This window comes from Salmo salar, chromosome 12, assembly GCF_965601325.2.
Source record: "Salmo salar chromosome 12, fSalSal1, whole genome shotgun sequence".
Classification (NCBI taxonomy): Eukaryota; Metazoa; Chordata; class Actinopteri; order Salmoniformes; family Salmonidae; genus Salmo; species Salmo salar.
The window spans coordinates 49,047,258-49,063,685 of NC_138302.1; the positions used below are offsets into that span (position 1 = coordinate 49,047,258).

A 16,428-nucleotide genomic window follows, 5' to 3' on the forward strand; every position below is an offset into this window, starting at 1 on the left:
ACTTTGATATCTTGATAATATGCGGCTGTTTAAAGGGTGAATCCACAGTTGAGGGGTGGGCCTGGAGAAATGTAAGAACTCTCAGATTAATAGACAGAGCTGTGGATGCAAGGACTAACCATCCATATCATCATAATGATTGTTTTAACCATGTTATGAGGCGATACAGTGTTTGTTTACAAACATTGGGAGAAAAACAAGCTTATATTTTGGGTTCTCATGTGGTGTGACAGTTGAACTAAACTCATGAGGCATTTATAAGATATTCTTCAAGAATCAATGGATATATACTGTGGCAAGAAAAAGTGTGTGAACCCTTTGCAATTACCTGGATTTCTGCATAAATTGGTCATCAAATTTGATCTGATTTTCATCTAAGTCACAACAATAAACATAGTGTGCTTAAGCTAATTACACACAAATTATTGTATTTTTCTTGTCTATATTGAATACATCATTTAAACATTCACAGTGTGGGTTGGAAAAAGTATGTGAACCCCTAGGCTAATGACTTCTCCAAAAGCTAATTGGACTCAGGAGTCAGCTAACCTGGAGTCCAATCAATGAGACGAGATTGGAGATGTTGGTTAGACCTGCCTTGCCCTATAAAAAACACTCACAGAATTTGAGTTTGCCTGATGTGAACCATGCCTCGAACAAAAGATATCTCAGAAGACAAATAAGATTAAGAATTGTTGACTTGTATAAAGCTGGAAAGGGTTACAAAAGTATCTTTAAAAGCCTTGATGTTCATCAGTCCACGGTAGGACAAATTGTCTATAAATTGAGAAAGTTCAGCACTGTTGCTACTCTCCCTAGGAGTGGCCGTCCTGCAAAGATGACTGCAAGAGCACAGTGCAGAATGCTCAATGAGGTTAAGAAGAATCCTAGTGTTAACTAAAGACTTACAGAAATCTCTGGAACATGCTAACATCTCTGTTGATGAGTCTATGATACGTAAAACACTAAACAAGAATGGTGTTCATGGGAGGACACCACGGAAGAAGTCACTGCTGTCCAAAGAAAACATTGCTGTACGTCTGAAGTTTGCAAAAGTGCACCTGGATGGTCCAGGCAAAATAGCCAGGCAAAATATTCTGTGGACGGATAAAACTACAGTTGAGTTGTTTGGAAGGAACACACAACACAATGTGTAGAGGGAAAAAAAGGCACAGCATACCAACATCAAAACCTCATCCCAACTGTAAAGTATGGTGGAGGGAGCGTCATGGTTTGGGGCTGCTTTGCTGCCCCAGGGCCTGGACAGCTTGCTATCATCGACAGAAAAATGAATTCCCAAGTTTATCAAGACATTTTGCAGGAGAATGTTAGGCTATCTTTCCTCCAATTGAAGCTCAACAGTAGTTGGGTGATGCAACAGGACAACAACCCAAAACACACAAGTAAATCAACAATAGAATGGCTTCAACAGAAGAAAATACGCCTTCTGGAGTGGCCCAGTCAGAGTCCTGACCTCAACCCGATTTGAGATGCTGTGGCATGACCTCAGAGAGCAGTTCACACCAGACATCCTAAGAATATTGCTGAACTGAAACAGTTTTGTAAAGAGGAATGTTCCAAAATTCCTCCTGACGTTGTGCAGGTCTGATCCGCAACTACAGAAAACATTTGGTTGAGGTTATTGCTCCCAAAGGAGGGTCAACCGGTTATTAAATCCAAGGGTTCACATACTTTTCCCACCCTGCACTGTGAATGTTTACACGGTGTGTTCAATAAAGACATGAAAACATATAGGTTGTGTGTTATTAGTTTAAGCAGACTGTGTTTGTCTATTGTTGTGACCTAGATGAAGTTCAGATTCAGTTTATGCAGAAATCCAGGTATTTCCAAAGGGTTCACACTTTTTCTTGCCACTGTATATAATGTTTTATCATAATGAATTAGATTGAACAATAAAAGCCCTACTTTTATTCCATAGGCTGGGATCCACACTATGCAGCAGTTGCAAGAGCGCATATTTCACTGGCTGTCCACTGGTTGCAAAAACAATGATTGATAGGCAGCTTAGACTTCTTGGGTTAAAATACACATTTAGATTTGTGTACAGCCATCCACAACAATTGCAATCCGTAAGGCGCAAATAGCTAAATGAGAGAGCAGCAGTGTGATTCACATCAATGCACTATGTATATATCAATAATAAGTGATATCAGTATCGCACGTAGACTACACCACAGCATTGTAAGACATAGCTTGGACTGTAGCCTACAAAAGCCTACTCTTGCTCTTTTCCCGCGATCCATCAAACACATTTGGTGTGTCATAATGGTCTCTGACTTGTGGTCAGACTCGCTCAGGTGGAACAAACTTAAACTTACGCCTTTTTTCAATGCTGATTTGAATGTCATTGAGAAAACAGAGAAGTGTCAAATCTTTTTTTTTTCCGCAAACATCCTTTCTGAATTTAAAAGTAATCCTAATATAGTTTTTCAAAAGTATCTGTAATCTGATTACAATATTTTATCTGCTAATGTAAAGGATTAAAGTTACAGTTTTTTGTAATTTATTACAAGTAACCGGTTAGATGTAATCTGTTACTCCCCAACCCTGGCGGTGTTGCATTGGCTTTCCTCATGTTGTCGTGGTAGCTATAGCTGTAGCTAGCGGTTTTCATTTTGAAATAGCTATAGCTACACTACATGGCCAAAAGTATGTGCATACCTGCTTATCAAACAATCTCATACCAAAATGTGCATTTGGGCAGGTAGCGTTCTCCTTGCGTCCGACAAACCCAGATTTGTCCGTCGGACTGCCAGATGGTGAAGCGTGAATCATCACACCAGAGAGTGCTTTTTCACTGCTCCAGAGTCCAACTCCAGCTGACGCCTGGCATTGTGCATGTTGATCTTAGGCTTGTGTGCGACTGCTCGACCATGGAAACCCATTTCATGAAGCTCCAGAAAAACAGTTATTGTGCTGACGTTGCTTCCAGAGGGAGTTTAGAACTCGGTAGAGAGTGTTGTAAGGCCATGCTAGTGCCAATGTTTGTCTATGGAGATTGCATGGCAGTGTGCTCGATTTTATACACCTGTCAGCAGCGGGTGTGCCTGAAATAGCCAAATCCACTAATTTGAAGGAGTGTCCAGATGCTTTTGTATATATAGTGTAGCTAGCTGCGAGTTGAGCTAGCTACGTGGAGACTTGTTTGTGCCGAATTTCAAACTCAAAACCACTACATTGAAACTTGATACTCACTAAAATAATACAAAAGGACAGGGCTGGTTTTTAAATGTCATCACTTTAAAACATAGCTACATAGCATTTTGTAAATCCAGTGTATTGCCTGATATATGACAACAATTAGCATTAGCCACTGGTGTCTCAATAACCTAGCCCATCTGGTAAATGGGCAATGCTTTATTTTACAGTACTGCTGGTAAGATGTGGTAAAAAAAATAGGACTTTTGGCGCATAATAAAACAAAGATTAGCATTAGCCTAGCAGTCAGCCTAGCTTCATTAGCGTCTCACCTTTTTGTTCTGCTTTAAGCTGCTCCTCCAGCTGGAAGTCGTTCTGCCGGTTGCCCAGCACGAAGGCCAGGAAGGAGAGGATGAGGGCGTCCATGATGCCAACGATAGCCAGCATGTAGGCCCAGCGCACCGAACAGTTCCCCAGCGTGTACTTCCCCGTCTCCTCGCCACACATGTCGCGCACCACTTCCGAGTCCCAGCCATCCGGAAAGATCATACAGCCCAGGATCAAACACACGGCTATGGGAGAGAGAGCAGGGGGGAGAGAGGTGAGCACTAGCTATAAGAGGTGCGTGTCGACTACCACACCACAGAGTCATCTATAATCAGGTTGAAAGACCACACTTCCACTGTATGGTTTAGCATACTCGCTTGAGACAGGATGAAGTGCATCGTTTCAGGGGAGAGGGTTAAGGAGATAGTACGAAGTGTACCGTTTGGGGTGGGGTTGTATGGGAAGTGTCATGGGGGAGGGCTGAAGAGATAGATTGGGGGGGTGGTATAGAGGGGGGTGAACAAATGGGAACGGTGTTGTGTTGGTAGGGGTACTATAGGTAGGATAGGTGAGATTTAGGCAAGAAAAACAGTTTTTTGGAGTAAGGAAAGGGAACAAAAGAAGGAGACATGGAGAGAAAAAAAGGGAAGGAGAAAAAAAGTATATAATTGCTCAATTTCACACTGCATCGTAAGTCAACCCTCATTGCCATTGGAACTGCTTTGCAAGCATCCCTCTCCGTCTTGCTCTTGCACTCGACCAAGGCTGAGCCAAAGAAAGAGGGAGATGGGAAGCAAGAGAAGTGGGGAGAGAGAAAATACTAATAAAGATAGCAGAAAGAGGAACAGAGCGTTATTGTGCTGACAATCGTATTCATCTTCAGCAAAGGACCGGTGGAGTCAGTGGAGAACAGTGACACTGCACTGCAACTGAGCCCAGTGAAAAGACCCCGGCTAAAGAGGTGCGAGCGTCTGTCGACTACCACACCACACAGTCATCTATAATAAGGTTGAAAGACCACACTGCCCTTGCACTGCCACTGTAAGTTCGAGCGTACTCCGCTCAAGGCAGGGTCAATTTATACATGGATTCCTGCGGCCAAAGGAATCAACTTGATATTGTCCGCCTCCATATAACATACAATCTGATGTAGTATGTTACATTACTGAAAAAAGGTCAAATAAAATACATTATTCTCTCTGCACTATGTATCTTGATTGCACTAGGAACAGGCCTAAACTATGGCTTATACATACAGATAAAGATATACACACATACACATTATCGGCTTCAGAACCAATATAAAAAAAAACAAGTGTCTCCAGGCAGTAGTGTCGTTCATCTGCAGTATACAACAGGAGGAAAATGAAAGTAAACGGATCACTTCGTTTCTATCTACTTTTTAAGAGGAGCAGGGGGACAGGTTGTTTCCTGTCAGCGGCAAAGACCAATGAGCGCTGATCTATGCTGTGAAGGTAGAAGATGCTTTGATCCACCACTGTCACACACACACACATACACACACACACACACACACACACACACACACACACACACACACACACACACACACACACACACACGCACACACACACACACAGCCGAGGAGAAGAGGGGGCAGAGAGCTTTATGAATTATTGATCATGAGGAAGGGAGGGATGGAGGGAGAAAGCTGGAGTGAAATAAAGCCTCAAAAAGGAGTAGGAGAGAGATAAGGAGGATGAAGAAATGGAAGGAAAGGAGAAAGACAATGCGTCGAAGAACTGAAAGGAGAGGGAAAATTAGTGAGAAGAATAAGAGGGAAGGAGATTTAGGGAGTCTAACATAAATAAGAACGTGATCATGATTCAAATGTATCATTACTATTCTCCCCCTCCCTCTAACCTCATATACACTACATGGCCAAAGATATGTGGACTTTATTAGTTGCTGTTAGGGGTTTTAGGCTAGGTTTCTGTATAGCACTTTGTGACATCTGCAGATGTAAAAAGGGCTTTATAAATACATTTGATTGATTGACACACACACACACACGCACACGCACACGCACACGCACACACACACACGCTACTGTCTATTATCTATCCGGTTGCCAAGTCACTTTACCCCTACCTATATGTACAGTACATACACTACATGGCCAAAAGTATGTGGACATCCGTTGCTGACAGGTGTATAAAATCAAACACACAGCCATAGACAAACATTGGCAGTAGAATGGCCCATACTGAAGAGCTCAGTGATTTCAACGGGGCACAGTCATAGGATGCCACCTTTCCAACAAGTCAGTTTGTCAAACTTCTGCCTTGCTCGAGCTTCCCCGGTGAACTGTAAGTGCTGTTATTGTGAAGTGGAACTGTCTAGGAGTGTAACAGTTTTGCTTCCATCCCTCTCCTCACCCCTACCTGGGCTCGAACCAGGGACCTCTGCACACATTGACGTCACCAATGTAAACGCTATTAGCGCGCACCCCGCTAACTAGCTAGACATTTCACACCGGTTACAGAAGCAACAACGACTCAGCTGCGAAGTGGTAGGCCAGACAAGCTCACAGAACGGGACCGCTGAAGTGCATAGAACGTAATAATCGTCTGTCGCCAGTTGCAACACTCACTACCAAGTTCCAATCTGCCTCTGGAAGCACTGTTTGTCGGTAGCTTCATGACATGGGTTTCCATTTTCTAGGCCAAGCGTCGGCTGGAGTGGTGTAAAGCTCACCGTCATTGGACTCTGGAGCAGTGGAAACGCGTTCTCTGGAGTGATGAATCACGCTTCACTATATGGCAGTCCGACGGACTAATCTGGGTTTGCGAATGCCAGGAGAACACTACCTGCCCCAATGCATAGTGCCAAATGTAAAGTTTGGTGGAGGAGGAATAATGGTCTGGGGCTGTTTTTCATGGTTCGGGCTAGGCCCCTTAGTTCCAGTGAAGGGAAATCTTAACGCTACAGCATACAATGACATTCTAGACGATTCTGTGCATCCAATTTTGTGGCAACAGTTTGGGGAATTTTGCAGTTGGCACTATACATTGGGGCAGGTAGTGTTCTCCTGGCATTCGCAAAATCCAGATTCATCCGTCGGACTGCCAGATGGTGTAGCGTGATTCATCACTACAGAGAATGCATTTCCAGTGCTCCAGAGTCCAATGGCGGTGAGCTTTACACCACTCCAGCCCACGCTTGGCATTATGCATGGTGATCTTAGGCTTGTGTGCGGCTGCTCAGCCAAGGAAAGCCATTTCATGAAGCTCCCCACAATCAGTTGTTGTGCTGACGTTGCTTCCAGAGGCAGTTTGGAACTCAGTAGTGAGAGTTGCAACTGAGGACAGACGATTTTTTGCACGCTACGCACTTCAGCACTAGGAGGTCCCGTTCTGTGAGTTTGTGTGGCCTACTACTTCGCGGCTGAGCCATTGTTGCTCCTAGACATTTCCACTTCACAATAACAGCACTTACAGTTGACCCGGGCAACTCTAGCAGGGCAGAAATATGACGAACTGACATGTTGGAAAAGTGGCATCCTGTGATGGTGCCACATTGAAAGTCACTGAGCTCTTCAGTAAAAAATATAATAGCCGAATCCACTAATTTGAAGGGGTGTCCACATATTTTTGTATACATAATGTATTTTATTTCAGCTCATGAAATATGGGGATCAACACTTTACATGTTGCGTTTATATTGTTGTTCAGTATATTTGGGATTCTGATGGTGTACGACAGTTGAACTAAGCTCATTTAGACATTATATTCTTCAAGAATCATTGGGTTCATATAATTCATTTATATGTCCAAAAATTCATGTCGCAAATAAGGACTGAAAACTGCAAATTTCGCGTGAAACTGCAATTCACGTGAGGTGAACATTTTCATCACGTGTAAAAAGGTGATGTTAACATGTGAACTCTAAATGTAATACATGTGAAAATATAGTTTCACGTTAAATTTAAGCTCAACATGTGAAAATGGCTATTTCACATGTGAAACTGCAAATTGGACATGCAACGCACTCGCGCACACACAAACACAATCCCCGCCTTTGAAATCAGTCAACAAAGTCTAATTATTAAACACTCGATATACAGTGCCTACAGCAAGTATTTAGACCCCTTGACTTTTTCCACATTTTGTTACGTTACAGCCGTATTCTAAAATGGATTAAATAAAACATTTTCCTCAGCAATCTATACACAATACCCCATAACGACAAAGAGAAAACAGGTTTTTATAATTTTTTGCTAATTCATAAAAAATATAAAACAGAGATACCTTATTTACATAAGTATTCAGACTTATGAGACTTAAAATTGAGCTCAGTTGGGGATGTTTTTCAGCGACAGGGGACTGGGAGACTAGTCAGGATCGAGGGAAAGATGAACGGAACAAAGTACAGATAGATCCTTGATGAAAACCTGCTCCAGAGCGCTCAGGACCTCCGACTGGGAGCGAAGGTTCACCTTCCAACAAGACAACAATCCTAAGCACACAGCCAAAACAACACAGGAGTGGCTTTGGGACAAGTCTCTGAATGTCCTTCAGTGGCCCAGCCAGAGCCCGGACTTGAACCCAAATGAACATCTCTGGAAAGACCTGAGAATAGCTGTGCAGCAACGCTCCACATCCAACCTGACAGAGCATGAGAGGATCTGCAGAGAAGAATGGGAGAAGCTCCTCAAATACAGGTGTGCCAAGCTTTTAGTGTCACACCCGAGAAGACTCAAGGCTATAATTGCTGCCAAAGGTGCTTCAACAAAGCCCTGTGTAAAGCGTCTGAATACTCATGTAAATGTGATATTTCAAAAATTTCTAAAAACCTGTTTTTGCTTTGTCATTATGGGGTATTGTGTGTAGATTAATGAGGGAAAAAAACTATTTAATCAATTTTAGAATAAGGCTGTAACGTAACAAAATGTGGAAAAAGTCAAGAAGTCTGAATACTTTCTGAATGCATTGTACAAAAGCAAACACCATGCCAGTTTTATTGCTGGTCTTATTACAATTTTAATGACTGCACTCGAATTAAAACCATCGTCGGGGAACCATGTAGTGTTGCCATAGTGCACATCAACAGCGGGTTGGATCCTCACGCACTACCCATCATGCCCTGGGGTGGCACTTTCTCTCTCTCCCTCACTCTCTCTTTCTACCTCTTTCTTTCTCTCTCGCTGCACTAACCACAATGTATTCCACTTTGGCGAGCACAAATAAAAGGGTATTTCAGTGTACTATAGACTAATAATTGATAACAACCCATATCCTTGGGATTCAGGGATAACCTTTTAGACGAGCGTGTGCATCGAGATAGGACGAGCACTATTAACCTTGTATTACTTCATTAGATGACACAGAGAACTGAATGTTGCCAACAACGACCATGAATAAAAATGTGCACATATTATACAGTAACGACAACATATTCTGTATGTACTATACATACCAGTATGCTCTCAATATATATATATATATAGTACCAGTCAAAAATGTGGACACACCTTCTCATTCAACGTTTTTTCTTTATTTTTACTATTTTCCACATTGTAGAATAATAGTGAATACATCAATGAAAATAACACATGGAATCATGTAGTAACCAAAAAAGTGTTAAACAAATCAAAATATATTTTACATTTTAGATTCTTCAAATAGCCACCTTTTGCCTTGATGACAGCTTTGCACACTCTTGGCATTCTCTCAACCAGCTTCACCTGGAATGCTTTTCCAACAGTCTTGAAGGAGTTCACACATATGCTGAGCACTTGTTGGCTGCTTTTCCTTCACTCTGCAGTCGAACTCACCCCAAACCATCTCAAATGGGTTGAGGTCCGGTGATTGTGGAGGACAGGTCATCTGATGCAGCACTCCATTACTCTCCTTCTTGGTCAAATATCCCTTACACAGCCTGGAGGTGTATTGGGTCATTGTCCTGTTGAAAATGAAATGATAGTCCCACTAAGCACAAACCAGATGAGATGGCGTATCTCTGCAGAATGCTCTGGTAGCCATGCTGGTTACGTGTGCCTTGAATTCTAAATAAATCACTGACAGTGTCACCAGCAAAGCACCCCGACACCATCACACCTCCTCCTCCATGCTTCACGGTGGGAAACACACATGCATAGATCATCCATTCACCTACTCTGAATGGAGGTTGGAACCAAAAATTGCATATTTGAACACTTCAGACCAAAGGATACATTTCCACCGGTCTAATGTCCATTGCTCATGTTTCTTGGCCCAAGCAAGTCTCTTCTTATTTTTGGTGTCCTTTAGTAGTGGTTTCTTAGCAGAAATTCAACCATGAAGGCCTGATTTATGCAGCCTCCTCTGAACAGTTGATGCTGAGATGTGTCTGTTACTTGAACTCTGTGAAGCATTTTTTTGGGCTGCAATCTGAAATGATCCTCTGCAGCAGAGGTAACTTTGGGTCTTCCTTTCCTGTGGCCGACCTCATGAGAGCCAGTTTCATCATAGCGCTTGATGGTTTTTGCGACTGCACTTGAAGAAACTTTCAAAGTTCTTGAAATTTTCCGGATTGACTGACCTTCATGTCATAAAGTAATGATGGACTGTCATTTCTCTTTACTTATTTGAGCTGTTCTTGCCATAATATGGACTTTTACCAAATAGGGCTGTCTTCTGTATACCACCCTCACAACACAACTGATTGGCTAAAACGTATTAAGAAGTAATGAAATTCCACAAATTAACTTTTAACAAGGCACACCTGTTAATTGAAATGCATTCCAGGTGATTACCTCATGAAGCTGGTTGAGAGAATGTAAAGATTATGCAAAGCTGTAATCAATGCAAAGGGTGGATACTTTCAAATATGAAGAATCTCAAATATGATTCCATATGTGTTATTTTATAGTTTTGATGTCTTCACTATTATTCTACTAAGTAGAAAATAATAACAATAAAGAAAGTCCCTGGAATGAGTAGGTGTGTCCAACCTTTTGACTGGTACTGTGTATACAGTGCATTCGGAAAGTATTTCGACCTCGTTACGTTACAGCCTTATTCTAAAATGTATTAAATAGTTTTTTTCCCCCCCACATCAATCTACACACAATACCCCTTAATGACTAAGCAAAAACAGGTTAGAAAATTTTGCAAATGTATTAAAAAATAAAACCCAGAAATATCACATTTACATAAGTATTCAGACCCTTTACTCAGTACTTTGTTGACACATCCTTGGCGTGTTCTTGGGTATGACGCTACAAGCTTGGCACACCTGTATTTGGGGATTTTCTCCCATTCTTCTCTGCAGATCGTCTCAAGCTCTGTCAGGTTGGATGGTGAGCATTGCTGCACAGCTATTTTCAGGTTTCTCCAGAGATGTTCGATTGGGTCCAGGCTCTGTCTAGGCCACTCAAGGACATTCAGAGACTTGTTCTCCTCCTGCATTGTCTTGGCTGTGTGCTAAGGGTCATTGTCTTGTTGGAAGGGGAACCTGAGCGCTCTGGAGCAGGTTTTCATTAAGGATCTCTCTGTACTTTGCTCCATTCATCTTTCCCTCGATCCTGACTATTCTCCCCAGTCCCTGCCGCTGAAAAACATCCCCACAGCATGATGCTGCCACCACCATGCTTCACCGTAGAGATGGTACCAGGTTTCTTCCAGATGTGACACTTGGCATTCAGGCTGAAGAGTTCAATCTTGGTTTCATCAGACCAGAGAATCTTGTTTCTCATGGTCTGAGAGTCCTTTAGGAGCCTTTTGGCAAACTCCAAGTGGGCTGTCATGTGCCTTTTATTGAGTAGTTGCTTCCGTCTGGCCACTCTACCGTAAAGGTCTGATTGGTGGAGGGCTGCAGATATGGTTGTCCTTCTGGAAGGTTCTCCCATCTCCACAGAGGAACTCTGGAGCTCTGTCAGAGTACCCATCTGGTTCTTGGTCACATCCCTGACCAAGGCCATTCTCCCCCGATCGCTCAGTTTGGCCGGGCGGCCAGCTCTAGGAAGAGTCTTGGTGGTTCCAAACATCTTCCATTTAAGAATGATGGAGGCCACTCTGTTCTTGAGGACCTTCAATGCCGCAGAAATGTTTTGGTACCCTTCCCCAGATCTGTGCCTCGACGCAACCCTGTCTCGGAGCTCTATGGACAATTCCTTCGACCTCATGGCTTGGTTTTTGCTCTGACATGCATGGACAGAGCAAAAACCTTATATAGACAGGTTTGTGCCTTTCCAAATCATGTCCAATCAATTGAATTTACTACAGGTGGACTCCATTGAAGTTGTAGAAACAGGATGCAGCTGAGCTCAATTTAGAGTCTCATAGCAAATGGTTTATTTATTTGTTATAAATGTGGAAAATGTCAAATCTTTTTATGCTTTGTCATTATGGGGTATTGTGTGTAGATTGATGACAAAAAAATAAATTGTAATACATTTTAGAATAAGGCTGTAACGTAAACAAAATGTGGAAAAAGGGAAGGGGTCTGAATACTTTGCGAATGCACTGTACGTTTTATTAGCTAAACAATGTGTCACTCTCCTTGCCCTGCATGCTAAACATGTGCACGTGTGTGTGTGAAGCAGGCAGCTTGGGAGTTCTCTCTATGAGCCTGAGCAGTCCCTGTGTGGCCTACAGGCCAGATGTGACCAAGCTGGGTTATTTTATTGGGCCGTTCCTCCTAATTAACCCCCTCACTCTGATTTAACGTTAAGGAAGGAGAACACTTTGCATAATGGAACTCTCAGCCCATACTAATAAAGCATCTCAGGGTAGGAGTACTGATCTAGGATTAGGTCCCCCCCTTCCAACTTATTCATTATGATCTAAGAGGAAAAAGTGTTCCTAGATCGGCTTTATGAATACGGGCTCTGGACTTGTGACTCTGGACTTCAGACAATTAATTTAGACCCAAATTCTAACTTGATCTGTGCTGTGAACTCTTTTCGCAATGACATCGATGTTTGATTAATGTAGTCACATTTTTCTCAATTTCTGTTCATCTATTCCTGGTCATGGTTAGAAGGGATCCAGCTTTTGTCAAATGAATGTCAGATTTGACGTTTCGTAGCAGGTTAGGAGAATGTACGCAGCAGGTAAGGATAATTAACACAACAGGTTAGGAGAATTAGGCTAAGGTTAGGAAAAGGGTTAGGCTTAGCTAAAATGCTAAACATTTAAACTTTTGATGTTAATTTGACCAAAGCTGGAGCCCTTCTAGCCATGACCTCTATTCCTTGTCAATTGGTCCAGGAAGTGTTTCTGGATTCTGATTGGTTGTTCTCGGCTTGTGGCTGGCTGACACAGGTTAACAAGATTTAGACTTAATAACTAATGGGCAATTATTTAAATCGGTGTCAGGGATGGTGGAAGAGGCTTCAATAAATATAAGCACATGCTCTCTGAACTTGAGTGTATGTATGTACAGTGAGCTCCAAAAGTATTGGGACAGTGATCCACAGTAATGTGGATGCTACGGTGATTACAGATAATCCTGAATGAATCGTGAATAATGACGAGTGAGAAAGTTACAAACGCACAAATATCATACCCCCCCCAAAATGCTAACCTCCCCTGTTATTGTAATGGTGAGAGGTTAGCATGTATTGGGGATATGATATTTGTGCGTCTGTAACTTTCTCACTCATCATTATTCACGATTCATTCAGGATTATCCGTAATAATGGTAGCATCGACATTAATGTAGAAGTGTTTAGAAACATATTCTATTCTTATTTACAATAAAAGGGACTCCAAAATGACACAATACATTATTTACCATTCATTTCTATTGGGCTCAATTATAACCTAAAACACAACCAAAACAAACCGCAAATTCATCCAACAAGTTTGTAGAGTCACAAGCTTGATGTAATCCTTGCGTGCTAGGAATATGGGACCAAATACTAAACTTTAGACTACTTTAATACACATAAGTGAATTTATCCAAATACTTTTGGTCCCCTAAAATGGGGCGACCATGTACAAAAAGTGCTGTAATTTCTAAACGGTTCACCCGACATGGATGAAAAAATGACAGTCTGCACTTTAACCTCATAGTCATTCTATCATTTCAAATCCAAAGTGCTGGAGTACAGAGCCAAAACAACAAAAAAATGGGCCACTGTCCCAATACCTTTGGACCTCATTTTATATGTGTGTGTGTGTGTGTGTGTGTGTGTGCACACGTGCATGCGTGCGTTTGGCTTCGGGTTGGAAACCAGTGCAGAGCTGATCCCATTTTGAGACACAGCACTTTTAAGTCGTTTTCTTCCCATCTCTCTCTGTCTTTCTCTCTCACACACAGGCACACACACACACACACACACACACACACACACACTGCTGCCATTGTAGGGGTTAAACCCAAGGGAAGTGCACTGTGGATGTACATAAAGGTTATACCTTCACCGAGGGGATTGGAGATAGCTATAGCTATAGTGACCTCCAACTGAGAGCTGTACCTTAAATACAGTTACTATTATCACACTCTCTGTGTGAAAAAATAAACTCATCTTTCTGTACTATTTCTAGCTTTGAGGCTTGGGCTTTTGAGCAGCTTGAATGCCTTTGAATGAAAAAAGCTTTACTAGTCATTGATTTGATTTGGAGACAAATACTAAACAGTGAAGAGAGATATGTTGTTATTGCATCAGATATATCCTGTGGAGTGAAAACACAAACACACAGGCTGTTCAGGGGCTTGGCGACAAACAAACAGCATGACGAATTGCCCGTCAGTTGTTAACGTCCCCCAAATTGCGGTCCTCTGAATGGAAATCCAATTGACTCGCTCTACTCTAACGTTGCAAGAAAACAACTGGATGAACAAAACCAACTCGATTCAATTATCTCTGACCATTAGTGTTAAGCCCATTCACAGTCACTGTGGAGTGTATGAGATACATACTAATAAACAGAGGAAAGGAAATGAGAATAGTGCGTCCAAACAACACGCTTTGGGTGCTTCGGTAAAGCATCAAGCCGGTCCCTCAACATTGGAAATAGCTTGTTTGAAATGTGCTAGTATGAATATAAATGGGCTATTCTGACAGGGATTTACAGTATATCTGCCATGCAGCCTAGTGTGATTTGTACAGTATATATGGCCAGTCAGCTGAGATATAGATTTTCTCCCCCGCTCTATGAAAAGAACTACATTTCCCAGATACCCTCGAGGCCTTGGCGTTCCAGAGGTGTTCATTATATTTTGGTTGGCCCAGCTGGGAAGAGGGGGCGTGAGGGGAAGGAACAAATGACTAAATCGATGAATCTGTTAATCCAAGGCTAATGCCAGACAGCACATACACACATTCACAAGCGCATATACATGTACATACAAGAATGCATTAATGGCACACAAACATACATCTACTGTAAACATATACATACTGTAAACATACACATATGACTACTACACAGCTACTATACCCAAACCTTTAACAGAAGAAAACATCCTGTGTAGTGCTGCCTGTCTATTAAAACCTGTTGGGGCTAGGGGGCAGTATAAAAACGTACCCGATTTAAACTGGTTACTACTCTTACCCAGAAACGAGAATATGCATATAATTAGTAGATTTGGATAGAAAACACTCTAAAGTTTCTAAAACTGTTTGAATGGTGTCTGTGAGTATAACAGAACTCATATTGCAGGCCAAAACATGAGAAGATTCCATACAGGAAGTGCCCTGTCTGACAATTTGTTCTCCTTCTGTGGCATCTCTATCACAAATACAGCATCTCTGCTGTAACGTGGCATTTTCTAAGGCTTCCATTGGCTCTCAGAAGGTGCCAGAAAGTGGAATGACGTCTCTGCAGTCTCTGGGCGAAAAACAGCAGGAGTTTTTGTGAGTGGTCAGGCAGGGAACAATGACACTGGAGATGTCATCTTGTGGACGCGCTCCATGTTTTTCTTTCAGTCTTGGAATGAATACAACGTCGCCCGGTTGGAATATTATCGCTATTTTACAAGAAAAATAGCATAAAAATGTATTTTAAACAGCGTTTGACATGCTTCGAAGTACGGTAATGGAATATTTTGATTTTTTTTGTCACGAAATGCGCTCGCGCGTCACCCTTCGGATACTGACCTGAACGCACGAACAAAACGGAGCTATTTGAATATAACTATGGATTATTTGGAACCAAAACAACATTTGTTGTTGAAGTAGAAGTCCTGGGAGTGCATTCTGACGAAGAACAGCAAAGCTAATCCAATTTTTCTTATAGTAAATCTGAGTTTGGTGAGGGCCAAACTTGGTGGGTGTCAAATTAGCTAGCTGTGACAGCTGAGCTATCTACTCAGAACATTGCAAAATGTGCTTTCGCCGAAAAGCTATTTTAAAATCTGACACCGCGATTGCATAAAGGAGTTCTGTATCTATAATTCTTAAAATAATTGTTATGTATTTTGTGAACGTTAATCGGGAGTAATTTAGTAAATTCACCGGAAGTTTGCGGTGGGTATGCTAGTTCTGAACATCACATGCTAATGTAAAAAGCTGGTTTTTGATATAAATATGAACTTGATTGAACAAAACATGCATGTATTGTTTAACATAATGTCCTAGGAGTGTCATCTGATGAAGATCATCAAAGGTTAGTGCTGCATTTAGCTGTGGTTTGGGTTTATGTGACATATATGCTTGCTTTGAAAATGGCTGTGTGATTATTTTTGGCAGGGTACTCTCCTGACATAATCTAATGTTTTGCTTTCGCTGTAAAGCCTTTTTGAAATCGGACAATGTGGTTAGATTAATGAAAGTCTTTAAAATGGTGTAAAATAGTCATATGTTTGAGAAATTGAAGTTATAGCATTTATGAGGTATTTGTATTTCGCGCCACGCGATTCCACTGGCTGTTGACTAGGTGGGACGCTTGCCCAGGGAGGTTAAGAACAACAAATTATCTTAATCTGCTTGTGTTAGATTTTTTTTATTTGATTTATATACAGTATCAGTCAAAGGTTTGGACACACCTA

General features: G+C 41.8%; 1 protein-coding gene across 2 annotated transcripts in view; it reads right to left on the bottom strand.

Annotated features, from left to right (window-relative positions):
* lhfpl4a (LHFPL tetraspan subfamily member 4a) overlaps positions 1-16,428 on the bottom strand; it is a 64,563-nt gene that overhangs the window by 21,546 nt on the left and 26,589 nt on the right. For both annotated transcript variants that reach the window (XM_014132153.3, XM_014132152.3), the window contains exon 2: positions 3,492-3,731. In XM_014132153.3, coding sequence (XP_013987628.1) covers positions 3,492-3,731 — 240 coding nt within the window. The remainder of the gene's footprint in view (positions 1-3,491; positions 3,732-16,428) is intronic.